This window comes from Nestor notabilis, unplaced genomic scaffold, assembly GCF_000696875.1.
Source record: "Nestor notabilis isolate BGI_N333 unplaced genomic scaffold, ASM69687v1 scaffold7933, whole genome shotgun sequence".
Classification (NCBI taxonomy): Eukaryota; Metazoa; Chordata; class Aves; order Psittaciformes; family Psittacidae; genus Nestor; species Nestor notabilis.
Genome location: NW_009923231.1, coordinates 4,424 through 21,801, shown reverse-complemented (window position 1 = coordinate 21,801; position 17,378 = coordinate 4,424). Strand labels below are relative to the sequence as shown.

At 38.7% G+C, this 17,378-nt stretch overlaps 1 protein-coding gene across 1 annotated transcript in view; it reads right to left on the bottom strand.

Moving 5' to 3' along the window:
* Nucleotides 1-5,967: 5,967 nt before the first annotated feature.
* Nucleotides 5,968-17,378, bottom strand: part of LOC104403791 (centrosomal protein of 162 kDa-like) — a gene marked incomplete at its 5' end in the record, with an annotated part of 15,342 nt that continues 3,931 nt past the window's right edge. The window contains 6 exons of the mRNA XM_010012038.1: nt 5,968-6,219; nt 8,469-8,603; nt 12,041-12,139; nt 14,198-14,339; nt 15,152-15,822; nt 16,970-17,194. Of these exons, the coding sequence (XP_010010340.1) occupies nt 6,001-6,219; nt 8,469-8,603; nt 12,041-12,139; nt 14,198-14,339; nt 15,152-15,822; nt 16,970-17,194 (1,491 nt within the window). The remainder of the gene's footprint in view (nt 6,220-8,468; nt 8,604-12,040; nt 12,140-14,197; nt 14,340-15,151; nt 15,823-16,969; nt 17,195-17,378) is intronic.

Genomic DNA, 17,378 nt, shown 5'->3' with positions numbered 1-17,378 from the left:
CTATAATTATAGTACTTCAGAGGGACATTCTGACAGCTGCCCAGTGATAACCTGGAATTAGTATCCTACACACAAACAGTAATTCGACTTTTTTGGTTTTTATTTAATTGCTGATGTGAACTTCCAGATTGGCGAGTCCAGGATTCAGTAGCTAAATCACAGGAAATCAGATAATACCTATTCCTCTTCTGCAAATAGAGTTGCTGTATGCAAATAAATGGCAGTGGTGTATTAAGTTGGTGTTATGCTTTGCTTATAAGCTGAACCTTCCTGTGCTTTTCAGCTCCATCAATGGCCCTTTCTTGACTAGTGGACCAGCGGAGGGCTAGCAGGTGTGCAGTTGTGGAGAGGACCAGCTCCAAAAGCATGGCTGAGCTGCACTTGCTGCATCTTTTTCTTGTACTCAGTTGGGATGGTGTTGCAACCACAGCTTTTCTCCCAGGAAAAGCTTTGTTAAGGAATTGAATAGGTGTAACTTCGACCTTTATATTTTTTAGACAAGTAATAAGGTTCTGAACTTTCACCAGAACTTACATTACATTTAGCTTTCTTTAAAAAATTGTAACTAATGGCTAAATGGTTTTAGAGCAAGCACATAGGATGCTGAGGAACCAGGTTTAAGTGCTTTGCTGGATTTGGAGTAAGAGTGCTCTGCAGGAAGTTATTAACCAAAATGAAGCTAGGGGATCCAAGATACTGTGCCTAACTGGGTTTTCTTGAAACCAACTTGCTTTGTATACAACATGTTTGAGTGAAAATGTAGGAATGGCCTGCTGGTGTGTTCTTCAGACACTTAAATGCTTTCAATCATTGAGCATTCATTTCATAAAATCATTTCATTCTTTCTTCACCTCACAAAGAGAATAAATAGTGAATGGCTTGTGCATTCAAGGAATACAAAGACTGGGGAAACCTCTTTTGTTTTTTACCTCCTGTGTTTTATAAACCACTTACTTACACCTAAATTTCCTATTTTCAAATGTAATTCTTATAGTACTTCTTAGTGTTTAAAGTAATGGGATTATACCCAAAGCAGAGACTGTTTGTTTAAAACCAACAGATTACTGTTGAAAGTAGTTCCCAAGAGGAGACTGAAGTGATCCCTGTTACAAATAAGCATAGCTGCATGGGTTACAATCTTTAGGTGCAGAAAAGGCCTCCTTTTACAGTAAGTACTTAACTGCAAGTATGAAGGCTGTAGCTGTGAAAGTTCCTTGTCTCTTCCCAAATTAAGAAATTGCTTGCTGTTCCCAGTCGGCTAACCTAAGATTTTCTTCTTAAAATTGTTGTGGCCTTTGTTTGGGTGCATAACTGATACTTTGGGAGAAAGAAGTCTTCATGTGAATGGATGCTGGTGACAGTTAACACCCAGCTGAAAGGTATTTATAAAAATGATCAAGGGATAAGGCCAACTTATCCTAGCACACATTTGAATTGTATTCTTAGTGTTGTCACTGAAACCTAGGAAATAACCTCTCTAACCAGAATGACAGGTTAGAAAGTCGACATTACTTTGTTGTGGCACTGGATGCATGGGGGATCACCCCAAGAAGAGACAGTTTACAGCTTATTTATCTTCATTATATACATATTCATCATAACTCTGTGACATGCCCACCCAATTCTTGTTACTCATACATATGGTAATTTGGGTAGGCTGTGGCGCAGGAGCTGTGACTTTGAGGAGTGGTCTCTGGGGGTTGTGGTGGTCCTCTGGGGAGAAGTACCTCTCCTTATTTTAGCCTTTTATGGAAATCTGTTAGTTGAGGACATCAGAATGCATGTTTAGCCTTGCCAGTTAACTAGATGTTCTTGTTTGGTCTAATTTGCAACCCTGAGAGGCTCCTTGAGTTGTTTTCTTTTGCTGCTGTTTACCTATCTCTCAGGCCTTATCAACAGATGGAAGGCCTACGCTGGTTTGAGAGAAGACATCTGGTCCTTGTGTTGCATGCCTTCCTTATCTTGAGAATCCTTGTAGCCTTGTTCATGTCTAAGTCTATATACACTGGAATACTGATTTAAGAATTCTTGTAGCCCTGTCTAAGTCTCTATATACAGTTAACTATATACTAGTTTAATTCGGTATCTGTGTCCTTCTAAAGCATGTGTTAATCCTCTACAGGTATTCAAGTCTTTGGTTCCTGCTTCTGTTCTTCCACTTTTTCCATCTATCTCCATCCCTTCTATCTCTGAAGTCCTTCACGGTGCTTTTTACAGAAAAATAACCTGGTAGTCCTCACTGCACAGCTCCTGCATGACTTCAGAAGCACTGAGGCAGCAACACAGTCCGATTCACCGTTTTTGCTCTGCCTGTGCATTAGGGCAGAGTCAAAGGCAAATGCAGAAACTTTCTGCAGTGTTCAAAAGCAGTTATTTTAAAGCTTGCTCTTTCTTTTTCCTTTTAGAACTAATAGACATGATGTTTTGCCTCAGCAGCTAAGGGGAGTGTAATAACCAACTTTGTATAATGTGTTAAAGTTACCTTTTCCCAGAAAACCACCATGAGCTGGCTCACCATGAAGTGAATAGAAAGTGTTTTGATCAGGGTAATCCTTCAAAAGGAGTGCTTGGAATTTAATGGTGTTTTCAAATGGAGGTGTTGCAAGTTTTCCTACTGCATGGGCTGTCTGTTTCAGAGCCTCTTCTGAAAACCCACTGTAAATGCATCTCCTGTGGTAGATTTAACTTCACAGGGAGTTCCCCTAAGATAACTACAAACGTTTGTGTAAAAAAATGTATTCCGTTCTATAAGAACCTATTAGGTCAAGCTATGTATTCCAGTTTTCAAAGCTAAATATTTGTGAAATGTTCTTCTGTGTAAAAAAGTTTTAGTTCTGTACCTTCAAAACAAACAACACAACCTACAATGTAAAATCAGAAGCTGCCTGCTCAGTAGAGGAGAGAAAGGGAAAGGTAAACCCATGCACTTTACTACAGTCTAATGATATACAGTCTCTGAAACTAAAAGGTGAAGTAAATGATGAGTATTTGTCATACAATTCAGTATTTATGCACCTTCACATTAGATTTTTTTGCCACTCTGTGAGTAAAAGAATGCCCCAAGCTCCTTCAGAAGCCACTGGCAAAGGAGGAGGTCAAGAATGCATACCCCCCTACTATGCCCTCTCCTTCAGTGAAGGATGACAAAGCAAAATAGAACAACTGGAGATACTGCAGAGCTGGACTGAACTTAATTTGGCAGCCTTGGATATTGCCAGGCAGCAAGGAGAGCACAGAGCCACCACGCAGCCTTTTACCACACATTCTTCAACACAAGCAAGAGTTGGAGGCCTGTGCTTTCTCATTTTTAAACAAGAGGTGAGTAGGTAGGTAGCTGTATGAAAGGCTAAACATGTTGCAATTCACACTTATCAGAAGACTTCCTGTTCCAAAGAGTCAGGGCAGCACTTGATGCGCAATCCCCTTCCCCCCAGAACTGGATTTGCACAGCTTGTCCTAGTACGCAGACCCTATTCTCTTTTTTTTTTCCAGAATAGGTCTACGGGATAGACTTCAAAATGTATTATGTACTAGGAAATAGCCTTCATCTACGATAACCTATTTGATTTGTTAAATGAACAATTTTGACATGTATTTCAGAGAACTCGAAATAGAACTGCTTATGTCTCTGCCACAAGTGCTGTGCTCCTCTGCACACCCTGTTCTCTCTCAAAGCAGATGTCTTTTCTGTAATGTAGGTCACTGAGTCACCCCGACAGCTGCTCACTTCATTTCCTACAGCTTCAAACATGACAATTCAAATTATTGTATGCCAGCTGCTTTGCTATAAACAAATGAATTCCAGCTAAATATAAGGCAATGAGTCAAAGAAATTATCTTTAAGATTCTTTTAATCCATCCATTATAATGGCCCCTGGAAATGCATAACGAAATAGCATAGCATAAGAAGAGGAAAAACATACACAAAGCAGTACAGAATTATGTTACTCGGAGATCCCACTGAATTCTTCACCGGAATATGGTAAAAGCCAGTGGCCTGGTTTTGCTCTGTTTCAGGGTATGTTCCAGGCTGCTGGGGAGTCATAAACTCATAACTTCAGCAGAGAAGTTAAAATTTGGACCTAAATTCTCCAAAAAGAAGCCATTACTACAGCTGCTCAAGACCAGAGGTAGTCTGTTACTGTGTAGAGCACCCACTTCATGGGAAATGCCTGAAAAATAAAGACCATGTAGTGTACAACTACATAAATACATGTGAGAACACAGTATGACCATATTATAGCTTATAGAAATGGCCAATAATACTGTCCCTGCTCAGTAAAATAGACTAGGAGAGATAATTTAATTTGAAGTTTAATTCATGTGAGAACAGGAAGGCAATGGATTACATGTTTGGAGAGAGAATTTCCAGCAACCAGAAATGCTCCCCCTGGGCCTTTCCATCCCAGACAGCCCCACCTGTAATTAAAAATACTTCACTTCAGGTCACCCACTTTAATACAGTGCTACACCAGTGGCAAATCGTACAGGAAAAATGTTAAGTTGAAATGATTCAATTTTATCCTTTTCATTTGCAATACAATCCAAAAATCAAGAACACACAGCATATTTACACATAGCTGATATATACAAAGCACTATTGTATTTACACATTTTATGAATTACAGACTAATACTGCATCACTGGGGGACAAAATATCCTCACTAAAAAACCTGAAAATACCTGTACATGAAACAACCAAGATTGACATTAATTGCCAACTATCTTTTTTTATATTTATAGGTGTGTATTCACTCTCACTTATGTTTGTATGTGTATATGCTTGAGAAGAAAATCCTTGCACTATTACTGCCAGTGTCTCCACAGTGTTACACTGTTTTGTCCTTTGTGCCTGCTCAGTCACATGCTTGTATAAACCAAACCATGTTTACTGCTGCTCCCTGAAGAAGCACAACATGTAGATATATAGTCACAGACCTGAACTATTTCCAGTAGTAGAAAGTGCAATACATTCTGAAGAGTACATTCTAGCTTTTATCTTGTCATTGTCCTAAATAAGGGTAGTTGACTGAGCTACAACCTCAGTATTTGTGCTATGGAACTCTTAAGGACTTGCACTGCTGAGACTTCAAACTAGTAATTTACTGATTTGTCTGCAAAACTGTCTTTCCAGCCACCAAAAGCCAGCTAGCTTAAGTTTTCTTTAATTTGTCTTAATGCTTCTTTTATCCTTTTTAGCAGCAGGCTGGCCTCTTTGTTCTGTCAAGATCATCAATAAAGTTACTACTGCCTCGGACCCAGAACAGCCCATTGTAAAAATTGTACTCCATACAGCTTTCCCTTCTAAAAAGGATACCAATAACTACTCTCGCTGTATTTTATAGGCTTTTTTTGGTATCTGTCCCATAACAACTCAGCTAGATCACTTACTTTGCCATCATGCTTACCAGCACAGTTGGAAATTTGTGAAAAATAGACAAAGAATAATTTGAATCTGAGCACCGCCAGCAAATGCCTGCTCTGCTCCAACCTGCCAACTATTCACAAAGTTGAAAGTGGTTTTAAAGATAAGGGAAGGAATGTTTCATGAACTGGAGGAAGAGAAACAAAGTTTTGGGAAAAGAGCATTTTCATGCCCTAATGAGTGAAAAATAGTAACTCTATACACTAAAAACGCAAGCCAAACAGCATATTACATTGTTCACAGAGGAATCATTTAACAAAAGTTCAAAATATTCAGGAATGTTCTACAGTATCTGAAAAAAGCATCAACTGGAATTTTTCAGTGGTCATCAAATCTATGGAATAACCTCAATATTCCTAATATTTTTTAAAAATGGCATGTAACTTTATTGCTAACACAGTATGACATACAACTGGGGTGCTGCTCAAGGCAAATCTACCTTTGGACAAGCAAGATTTCAGATAAGGTCAGAATGTAATTCAATTTACAAGTGTTACATTAATGATTGTCAGTAATATCTTCTATACATAACTTTGAATATTAAAATTCTACTTCTCTAATCAACTCCTACCTAATTACATCTTCCAACAGCTGTCTGGCACGCTGAATCCACTGGAATTAGGTGCAGGAATAACAACCCCTTGTTTCTGCAGTTCACGTAAAACATCTAATATTGAATCCAGTTCCACCCGAAACCTCTCCAGTTCCTGGTTCTTCCGCTGTGCCAGCCTTCGCCACTTCTCCACCTCCTGCGTTTGCCTCGCTTCAGCAACATGTTGTGATAATTGGGTTGCCTGCACAAGAGAAGCAAGTCAGCACTGTGACTTCCTAGTCAACTACAATGCCCCATCCCTGGCAGTGTTCAAGGCCAGACTGGACAGGGCCTTGAGCAACCTGGTCTAGTGGGAGGTGTCCCTGCCCATGGAACTAGATGATCTTAAGGTCCTTTCCAACCCAAACAAACCATTCTGTGATTCTACTCTGCCAGCGCTGCCCCTTTGCAAAAATACGCTACTCCATTACATTTGATGCTCAGTCTCAAAGCCCAGCGCTCACATTAACTAAGTGGAAATAACTTGTTCTGTATATTAGAAAAATCATCCTGAATTTAAATAGCTGCATTAATGACAGAAAGGTAGAATCCATTAGTGGGTAATGAGCCCCAAGAAAATTTAACTTACCCTGTCCAAAGCAGCAATTAAAAGCTTAACTAAGACAAAGCTGAGCGTGTAATAACCTCCCTGTAGTCAAAAATGAGTCTTAAGTTGCCATTTAAAAGCGTTAATTAAAAGAATACTCTGAAAGAGCATCTGAATGACATATTCTAGGCTACTAGTGCACTTTTAAAAACATCAAGTTCTACAAATTATCAGAAAATATCCTGTAGTCACAAAAGTCTGAAACTCCTGCAGATAAAAAGTTTGCATTTATTTTGACATGAATCCATAACATAATCCTATTGAATTACTATAAAAAGTGTTACAGGGTATCAAAATCTTCACACCACTACTAATTGTAACAGATTCTGTAAAGAAAGCTGGATCAACTTAAAGGCTGTAATTAATGTATTTGTAGTTTGATGCTCAGGATCATTTGTTATTTCCTTGTTCAGCAATTACTTTTTCTACACTGTTTGTTTCCTTATCCTTCATCTGGGGGAATGTTGGGTGCTCCACTGCGGATGAGTAAAGATGCAAAACTAGGACTAACAAAACTCAAAGTTTAATACATAACAAGGCAGGTAGCAGGAAAGACAACATTATGTAGCAGTAACTGTTGTGTATACTACTATTTTTATGAAATACATTACAACATATCTTAGTAAATACTATAGGTCAGGCAATTAATTCAATGGAAACAGATCATGGATAAGGCAGCAGCAGACACTATACAGAAATGGTAATACAAAAGCAAATAAATAGCATAAAAAAGTAACTATATTACAGTTGCCTTTAGCAGGACAGAACGTGAACAGAAATAATAAAATCATCAGTGGTGGCAGGGTTTGTTCTTAATCCAACAATTTATGCACAGCTCTTTTTTGAAAGCAAATTAAGTACTTGATGCAAAAATGTATGAGAAAAAAAGCCTTCTACCATGAACAATTCTGTACATAGAAGTGTATTCCTTCAGATCTGGTTTCAAAACTCTAGAACAAACTCCACAAACTAAGAACTAACTACAAACTAACTACAGTTTTGATGATCTTCCAGTCCAACTGCCCTTCTTTGAGTTCATATTATTTCAGTAAACCCAAAGTTAAAGCACCTACAAAAGACAATCATATATTTAAGTCATGGAAGTGTTGAGAAAAAAAAATTCTATATGAACCAGAGAACTGTTTCCAGATGATTGACAGATGAAAAATCAGGATGGAGGCCATAACAATATAAGATGGGGGGGGGGGGAATCAATGCAAAAATGTTTTACCCACTCAAAGGGATACAAATGTCAGATACAAGAAGCTGTATCACAAAGTTCCAAGCTTCAAAATCCAAAACTTGTTGGTGGAGGATAAAGGCTTTTTGTTGTTGTTTGGGGTATTAAAAACTAAGTCTGCTAAGTCTGCTACAAAATGTTTCTATACTTTAAATGCAGCTTTTCTGAATGGGACTTCTATGACTAGAAAATAAAATTACAGTTCTGCTGAGGAACACATCGTAGCTTAACAAACTGTGCATTACAAACCCTTGTTAATTTTTCAATAGTTAGCTTTCGTTGTGTAACTGAAACAGCTGAATGATACATGGGAATTCCAGAGGCCCTAGGGTCCAACCCTCTGCAAAAGCAAGCCCTCCTTAGATCAGCTTGCAAGGAAGTTACGCAGCTGATACGTGAGTCATGCACAAGTAATCTTCATTACCAGAGCAACAGCATCTACATTCACTTCCATCAGCAGGCACCAAAGACAGGACCATGGCTGTATCAATAAGTATTTGCCCCCTGCACTGTGAGATAAATGAGCCTGTGCAAATACCACACAATTACAGTTGAACTGATAAATTGCTCTTGAGAAGTAAATGCAGAGATAACTCTGCTGTACCTTTTGAATTTCTTGCTGTCTCTCTGCATGCCTGGTCTCTATATGCTTGATTTTCTTTTCCAGGCACAAGAAATGCTTCATTTCAGGACTCTGGTTCTCCTTAGCCTCTCTCAGTTCTTCCAATAATTTTGTCACCTACAGTTTGAGAGAATTGATGAAAATTGTCATTGTGTTAAGGAGTATATAAAACAGATTCCTTTCAAAGTGTACTTGTGTTCTTTAATCATTCCATTCAAAAGCTGCAGAAAGAAAGACATAAAAGTCTACTTTATTCAAAAGCTTAAACAGAGGCTTGGGCACTTAGAGTAGGATCTTTCATTTGAAAGAAGTGGCCTGAGGATATGAAAATCTAGTCCTTTTTGATGATTCCAATCCTTTTCATAATGTGTCATGAAGTGATTATCCACAGACACTTTCTACACTTCTAAACTTCCTAAAAAATTAATAGAGAATGCTATGATTAGCTGTTCTTACACAATCCTGTCTCACAGCCTGGATAAGAATCAAATATAAAATGTAGTTGTACATTTCTAAGGAATAAATTAAGAAAAGACATGCCGCTAACAGACATGATTACAAACCCCCTTTGGTCTAATACCTGCCAGATCAAATCAGCTCTACCAATGACTTACAACTGATTTCCTAATCCTCCAGAACTTCAGGTACGCTTTCTTATAAAGCTTTACTGGTTTATTCTCATTCTTTGCCTATTTTAAGTAACTTGGTATTTCTCCATTTACCATCCTAAGTATTTTTTGTCATTTTCTTAATGTGTGTAAGTAAACTAAAGTGGAAGCTTTGAAGTCTTTATTATAACCCTTAGCTCCTCTTACCCAATATATTTGAGAACTGCTAACCCTCTTCAAGCACTCAGCTACACCTGGCTTTCTGCTGCTGAACTCAAGTAGCTGGAAGCATTGTGCCTTCTTAAGATGTTGTCACTCTTACTGAGAAGCGACTCCAGGATGGCTTACTATTATTTCCATTTTTTAACATGGTTTTCTAAAATAACAGGGCCTATGTTATTTCATTTCTGCCTCTCTCCATAGCTTCAGCAGCTTTGAAGCTGTGGGACAATTTCAGCCATATTTGTCAGACAAGCTCTCTTAGTTTCATGTGGCCTGTGAAACTGAGTGTCTGCTGCTTGGCTGCGAAGTTGCTCCACAGAAGGTAAAGGGCTGATGCGTGATTTCAAGTACATAATTAAATACAAAATTCATGCAGGAAAGATGTTACGAAGGGAAAAGCAGCTCCAAGGGAAAATGAGCTCCATGTATTTTGCCAGCAACAGAACTATGTTAAATACATAGCTGTGCCATGTGCCAGCTGTTATGCAAGAGAAGTATATAGTTTATGGAAAACAGCCATAAAGAACATTTCTGAAATTAGTATTCAAATAACAATCTTCCAGGGAACCTCAGACTTCATGCCTTTTTTGAGGTACCATGATTTTAGACTGAGGGCTCAATGCTACTGCAAATGGTAGCACTTTTCCCTATCATGACTAATTGTTTGCAGATTTGATTGCCGCCTTTTCTCAGCTTGACATGTTTAACTATTTAATGCTCAAAATGCATTTTATAAGCATTGCAGCAATCATGCTAGAGGGCAAAGGAAGGCTTTACTTTGACATTTCTCTCTGTATAGTGAGGCTATGATTTTTGTAACAAAGCACTCCATTCCATTTTCTTATATGCTAGCACCTTGAACTCAGCCTGTAACAGGGGTCAGATAGGATGATCATTCTCTTAACCATCATTGTCATTAATAATCTGTAAAGCAGTCACAGAAGAAACAAATTAATAACATTTGTCTCATTGTACTCTTGACCTGTTTTCCCAGGAGGAAGTATTATATATACTGAGATAACTAGAGTGGAACAGGCTCTGCATATAAAGGCAACACCTACCATTCATAACATGAACCCAAAGTCTCACCCTCTATTTTGCAAATACAGAGCTTGTTCAATCCCTACAAGCCCTCACTTTTCTATGAGTACTTCACAACAGAGGTGGAATTTTGCATGGGTAATATAAATACTGAATGACTTTAGTGAGATTAATTATATTAAGTATGTACTAAACAAACACATACTGATACTTCTCTCATTTCCTCTAAATAAGGGCAGCAAACAAGACTTAATGTCTGGAGTTCTCAATCCCCTAGAGAATAGGAGAATTCTTTTTAATAATTATTGCAGGTTAATTAGTGTATTATCAAAATGAAGTTAAGATTAGCAATATTCACACATCAAGGAGATGGAGAATTAAGCATAGGCACAATGATAAGCCAGGCTATAGCCTCCTCCTGAAGACCTACAAAACCATAGCCAATAGTTTAAGCAGCCTCAGCTGAAAGACAGAGAGCAATGTTATACAATATTAAGCCAAAAATGAAAACATGAAAAAGTGTAATTTTTAGATTCTATGCTACTAATAGAAGATAAGGAAAACCTAGGTGAGTTTCTCATACCTCTCTGTTACTTCTCTCAGTGAATTTCAGAAGAAGTATTACAGATAAACTTCTCAAGAGACCCTAAGTTTCATAGGTATCAAAGCAGAAAGCCAACTGTGTCCTGGGCTGCATCAAAAGAAGCATGGCCAGCAGGTCAAGGGAGGTGATTCTCCCCCTCTACTCCACTTTTGTGAGTTCTCACCTGCATTCAGCTCAACACAAGATGGATGTGGACCTGCTCAGTCAAGTCCAGAAGAGGACTACAAAGATGATCTGAGGTCTGGAGCACCTCTCCTAAGAAGACAGGCTGAGAGAGCTGGGCTTGTTCAGCCTGGAGAAGGCTCTGGGAAGATCTTCTAGCAGCCTTCCAGTACTTAAAGGAGCCTACAACAAATCTGGAGAGGGACTTCTTACAAAGGTGATGACAGGACAAGAGGGAATGGCTTTAAACTGAAAGAAGGTGTATTTGGATTAGTTATTAGGAAGAAATTCTTGAGGGTGGTGAGACTGGAACAGGTTGCCCAGAGAAGTTGCGGCTGCCCTACCTCTGTCAACGTTCAAGGCCAGGCTGGTTGAGGCTTTGAGCAACCTGCTCTAATGGAAGGTGTCCCTGCCCATGGCAGAGGGTTGGAACCAGAGGCTCCTTCCAGCTCAAACCATTCTATGATAAAACCAAGAATGTAACTAAATCAGTTGTATGGCAATGGGGGATGACAAAAGGAAGGCCTTATCTGAACAAAGAATTTGAAAACAGTAATAAAATATCCTTTTAATATAGAAAAAGTCCTGTGGTCTATTTACTACCCAGCATGACTCTCAAGGCAAAGGCTATGAATGCTTGGATTAACCTGCCGATCAGTTTTCATACAGATGTCAGATATTTCTAACCAATTAAAAGAAAAAAAGAAAGAATTTCAAAGTTCCACCTTCTGTTCCTTGTTGTTCTCTTGTTCACATTAGAAAAATATATTGCCTTCTCAGGTATAACTGATGTAGAAGCAACTGAAAAAGATACTCGTTCTAAGACTTATTCTATTACACATTATTTGAGGCTTTAAAAGGATGAAAGTGAAAACTCTTATTAGAATAGGGTACCCCCAATCCAAATTTAAATATACCTCTTTTTGTAGGAGTTCCTCTCGCATCTGTGAAACTAAAAGGGCTTCCTGATGTCTCTGTTGTTCACCAATTTGTTCTTGCAGATGTTTTATTAATATCTACAAAAAGATTAAAAATAGTTTGTCATTAACATAAATACCCATAATGTGTGAAAACCTGTGCAGGAAAAATACACCAAAAATATAGCCAGTGTTGTAGTACTGCAGGTACAAGTGATGCATGTATCAATCAACCATACTACATCTAACACATGTGCATTACTATGTGCATTAATGTGTGGTTTAATAGTCACTGGTCACGATGTTGATCTATTTGCTCTTGGAGTCAGTGTGCCTGCTCTCAGAGTTGCACTATGTCACACGTCCCTTGCAGTATGTGTTGCCTGCAGTAATGTTTATCATCCTTGGGGCCTGAGCTAAAATCGTCTTCTTGTACTTCTTAGTACTGGCTTACAGTATGACAGAATTGCTGGTCATGAAACTAATCTGGTGCGTGTACTCAGCATTGCCCTCACCTCTGTATGTCGGGAGCCATCTATTGGGAACTATTAATAATTACACCTTTTGTCTTTGTCCCTTTGACAAACCTGGTCCTTTTGCCTGGAATCAGCATGTTGCTGCACATGGTTCAGGCCTTGTTTAAGTTTAAACAACTATTTAAAAATACCACCCAGAGATCTGCGTTGTGGCTGGACAGTCATGAGTGGCAGGGTGTGTGGGAGAGCACAGGCAAGTACCTAGGCCAGTGGGCACCTCCAGTGCCTTGGAACTTCACCACTGAACATGTGCAGAACCTGGAAAAACTAGTAAAACATTTAGAAAAGATATGCTGTCATCCTGGCAATACCAGAGAGGCACAAACCACCGCAACATGCTGGGGCCTATGCCTACAGAGCCCTGCTCAACACTATTCAGTACCCTCAAGGGGAAAAGGAGGTCTCTGGATCTGATGGCAAAGCAACAGACACTGTGGCTACTCTAACCCTGGCAACAGGGACTGCTAGAGAACTAACCCATATCATTACCATGCACTGAAGCCCAGCTCCTCCTGGCATGTCAGTTGCCCTTGGTGGGCTGGATGTTCAAAGGGAGGGTCTCATCTACACATCATGCAACTGCTGCTATGTGGAATAAGTGGGTCACACTGATCACACAAAGAGCTTGAATAAGAAATCCCAGTTGGTCAGGAACCTTGGAAGTCATCATGGACTGGTCAAAAGGTGAATATTTCAGAATGCCACCAGAGGAGGAGGTGATGTGTGAATCTGCCAATCAAGCTGGCCCAGCCCAATCAAAACTTCTACATGCTGTAGAAGAGGATAAAATTCCTGTAGTGCACATAAAAAAATGCTAGTCTGGGTTATTCCTACCTCAGGCAAAGGCAAGCCCATTCATAGGATTGTTTCTGCTCAAGGATCTGGGTGCATTTAGTGGTTAGTGTGGGAGAATGGGGATGACCGGTGTGTACCTCAAGGGGATTTGACTTTCGGTGAGAAAAAACAATGAATTAAACTGTATGATATTAACTGTTCTATTATACTATCACTTCTGTATCAGCTATATGCCCACCACTGCACTGGTTGCAGGCACCAAGATGATGAAGGAACTGGAGCATCTCTCATATGAGGAAAGACTGAGAGACCTGGGACTACTTAGCCTAGAAGAGAGAAGGTTCAGGAGCAGGGGATCTTACCCATGCTTACAAATACCTGAAAAGAAGGTACAAAGCCAACATATGCAGGCTCTTTCCAGTGGTATCCAGTGACTGAAGAAGCAGCAAAGGGCAGTAACTAAAATGCAGCAGAATCTGTCTGACCGTAAGAGAAATTATTTACTGTGAATGTGACCAAGCACTTGTTTGGGCCTCTAAGCTCAGAGAGGTTGTGGAATCTCCCTCCTTGGAGATACAAAAAAGCCATTTGGACATGGGCCTGAGCAACTGGCTCTAGATGACTCTGCTGAGCAGGACAGTTGGACAAGATAACTTCCATAGGTCCCTTCTAATCTCAATCACTCTGTGTGAATACAGTGAAACAGGCCCATTTTTTAAAATAACAGATCCTACTTCAAAGCAAGATAAAGTTTATAGTAATACAGAAAGAAATAACTTTAACAGGTATCTATCTATCTGTTACGAATACACCTACTCTATCTTACCTCTTGTGTTGAAATTTTGCTGCTTAGTTCAGCAACTTTAGAGGTAGAATGCTCCTTTGCATGCTGGCAAAGAATCTTCTCCACTTCTCTCTGATGGGAAGCTTTCAGAGATGCAATGTATTCTGCTGTGTCTTCCTGTATCCTGAACAGAGTGAGAGAAAAATAGTATGTAGTAAAGCAGCTACAGATAGTTCTTCAAAAAAGTTTCTCACTTGAGCATATAAAATATCAAAAATGTTAAAGGCAGAATGTTTTTGAAATTTCGTAACAAAACCTCACAAGAGAGCACTGAGGGGACAACATACAATGTTGGATACATGCCTCATTTAACTAAAGGCAGCTAAAATACAGAGAACTCAGCCAATCATGTTTTTTTTTACTCCTCTTATTAAAAAAAGGAGAAAACAGGTGCTTTTAAATCATAATCCAGCTATCCTATCTCAGGTATCTGTTTTAGAACAGAACATGTTGCAATCTAAATACACCAACTTTGACTATGAAGGGATCTAAGGGAGACCAGGTAAAGTGTGAAGTTTCTATGGTTGGTCAGGTAAATCCCACTGAAAGCATACCCCAGAGTTTGAAGGCAAGTATGTGTACCAAATATCAGTGCTATACCACACAAATACAAAGCATCTAAGATGCAACGACTTACACTGAAATCTTTTTACTTCAAACCATGACAAATTGCGGTATTAGTAAGAAGGATTAATAGAGGTTTGCCTGTAGAATCAATTGTGAGAATGCACTGCTTTAAGAAAAAAACCAAACGAAACCCAACAACAACCCCCCCTTCCCCAACCAAAACCAAACAGTAAAAATGAAATTTACAGGGAACACTGGCTATATATCATAAGTTAGCTTCACACATGGCTGACATGCCAATGCGTCACTTCAATTCTATATCAGCCGACACTTTAACAAGGTTTTTAAAGGAACATGTTGAGCATTTACCTTCGTATGTTATTTTCAGAATAAGCCAGTGTTGCTTGAGACTTCACCCTCTGCTGGTTCATTTCGAGAGACAATCTTTCTAGCTCCTCTTTCAGCTGTGCATTTTCTTGCAGAACTTCCGAGAGATTAGAATCAGAAAAGGTAAATGGTTGGTACATTTTGTCATCGTTCAAAATACTTAGAAAGGGTTTACTGTTGCTGGAATTCTTTTTCTCTGTTGCTGAGATATTCTTTTTCAAGATCTCTGTAGAGTTTTCCTTGTTATCGGTTTTATTTCTTAAATTATTATCAGACAACATCATCATCCTTTCTTTTTGAAGTTTCTCTACAGTTTTTGTAAGGTCTTGTATTTCTCTATTTTTGGTAACCAGTTCTTCATTTAGTTTTAAGAGTCTGTCTTTTGTGTTACCTTGTTTCGTTTGAGAGTCTGAGGACTCCAAGTCTTTATTATCCTTTTTACTTCTGAGTTTTAATTGGGAATTTTGACTTTTAAGGTTTTCAATTTCTGTCTGGAGGTTTTTAACGGTGATCTGATGGGCCTTCTTCAGATTCTGAAGCTCCCGTTCAAGTTCTGTAGAACTGGCTTTATCACTGTTCAGTTTTGGTGATTCACTCATGAATTTGTAGGCAAGTAGTTGCTCAAGCTCTACAAGTCTTTGCTCATACTGTATCTATGAGAGGGAAGTGGGAGGAGGGGAAGAAAAATCAGTTTCCTCAAGTGTACTCTTATTATTAGCTCTTCCTATTATTCTTTAAAATTACTGCACATCTGAAGTAAGATTTCACAAGACACTATTACTAACAACACTGCTCAATCAGTTCAGCAATTAGTGAGTGAAAAAATTATGCAAAGCAAACCAGTCTGCTGTAAAACAGGACTACTCAAAACATTTACTACAAAGTAATCCTCTGCTCACAATGAATGCAGTAACTATCGGAAAGAAAATTCCATTGACAAGAAATTATTTCATTTTTAGATAGCTGAGTTCTCTTCAGATGTTACCAACTCAGACAGGCAAAGTAACATCTTGTTTGAGCATAGCAAGAAGTCTTTCATTAAAAAAAATAATCTGTCATTAAATATTTGCCATGTGTCAGTTTGCAAACATCAGTCATGATCAAAATTGTAATCCACATTTTAAAAAACATCTTGAACAGGACAGATCTTTACTTTTACTTATTTGTTAAGTATGAATACAGAAGTATGAACTCAAGAGGGACACAGAATTGTTCTTCCTAATGAGCTGAGGAAAATCTAACTCTTCTTAATAGCCTGGATAGTCTCTAAGGAAAGTCTGATGTGTTATTACCAGGAGGAACAACTGGACAATGCTTTCCTTTCCTGCTCATTAAGCACCTGTTCAGTTCACCTTTTCCTTGAAGTAAAATGCTTCCTAACACAAATCTTAAGATCTGCTATCATGCAATTTTTTGATAGAATGCTTACTATTCCCAGACATTCCTTGCAGAAATGCTCAGTCAGCAGACCTTTAAAACCACAGCCTTTGGTACAGCAAGCAATTAGGTAAGCAGCTACTGTGACCCACTTGATGAAACATGGTTATCCTAATTGTAAGAATTAAAATTATTATGCCTCAAGAACTTGTCCTGTCAGTTTCAATAGTACTCTAACACTTTCAGTGCTCTTTTTAGATTAGGTGCTGAATCTACCAAAATTCTAGTTATAAATTCTTTGAATACTTTCTCCCTTGAATGCAGTTTTTGCCTCCAGTTTTCTCCACTGCTCTGTGTTAGACCACAGTAACCTTGTGACTGTTACTTGCAGAGCAGACTACTAAACAACCCTCCAGCTTTTACCTTTACTTTTTGAAATTGCTGTTCCATGGCACGGAGACTTTTTTTAGCTTCATCATCTTTACCTTCAAGTTCAGTTTCTAACTTTTTTATTCTTCTCTCCAAAAAATCAACTGTGTTTGGTTTAGCTGAAAGATCATTAGTCTTCTCCGCAGCGGCAGCAGCATAAATCAAAGCAGGCAAAGAATTTGGATACCTTCTTTTTAGAATTCCTTCCATTTCACTGATCTATCAAAAAGAATATTGAGTCAGAAGTCAAAAAGAATAAAGTTCTATTGAAAAGTGAATGAGAATAACTGACAGAATGCTAATAAATGTCACCCACTTAAGATGGGAGAAAGAAAAAGAGAGAGAAAGAGAGAGAGAGAAAGAGAGAGAGAGAAAGAGAGAGAGAGAAAGAGAGAGAGAGAGA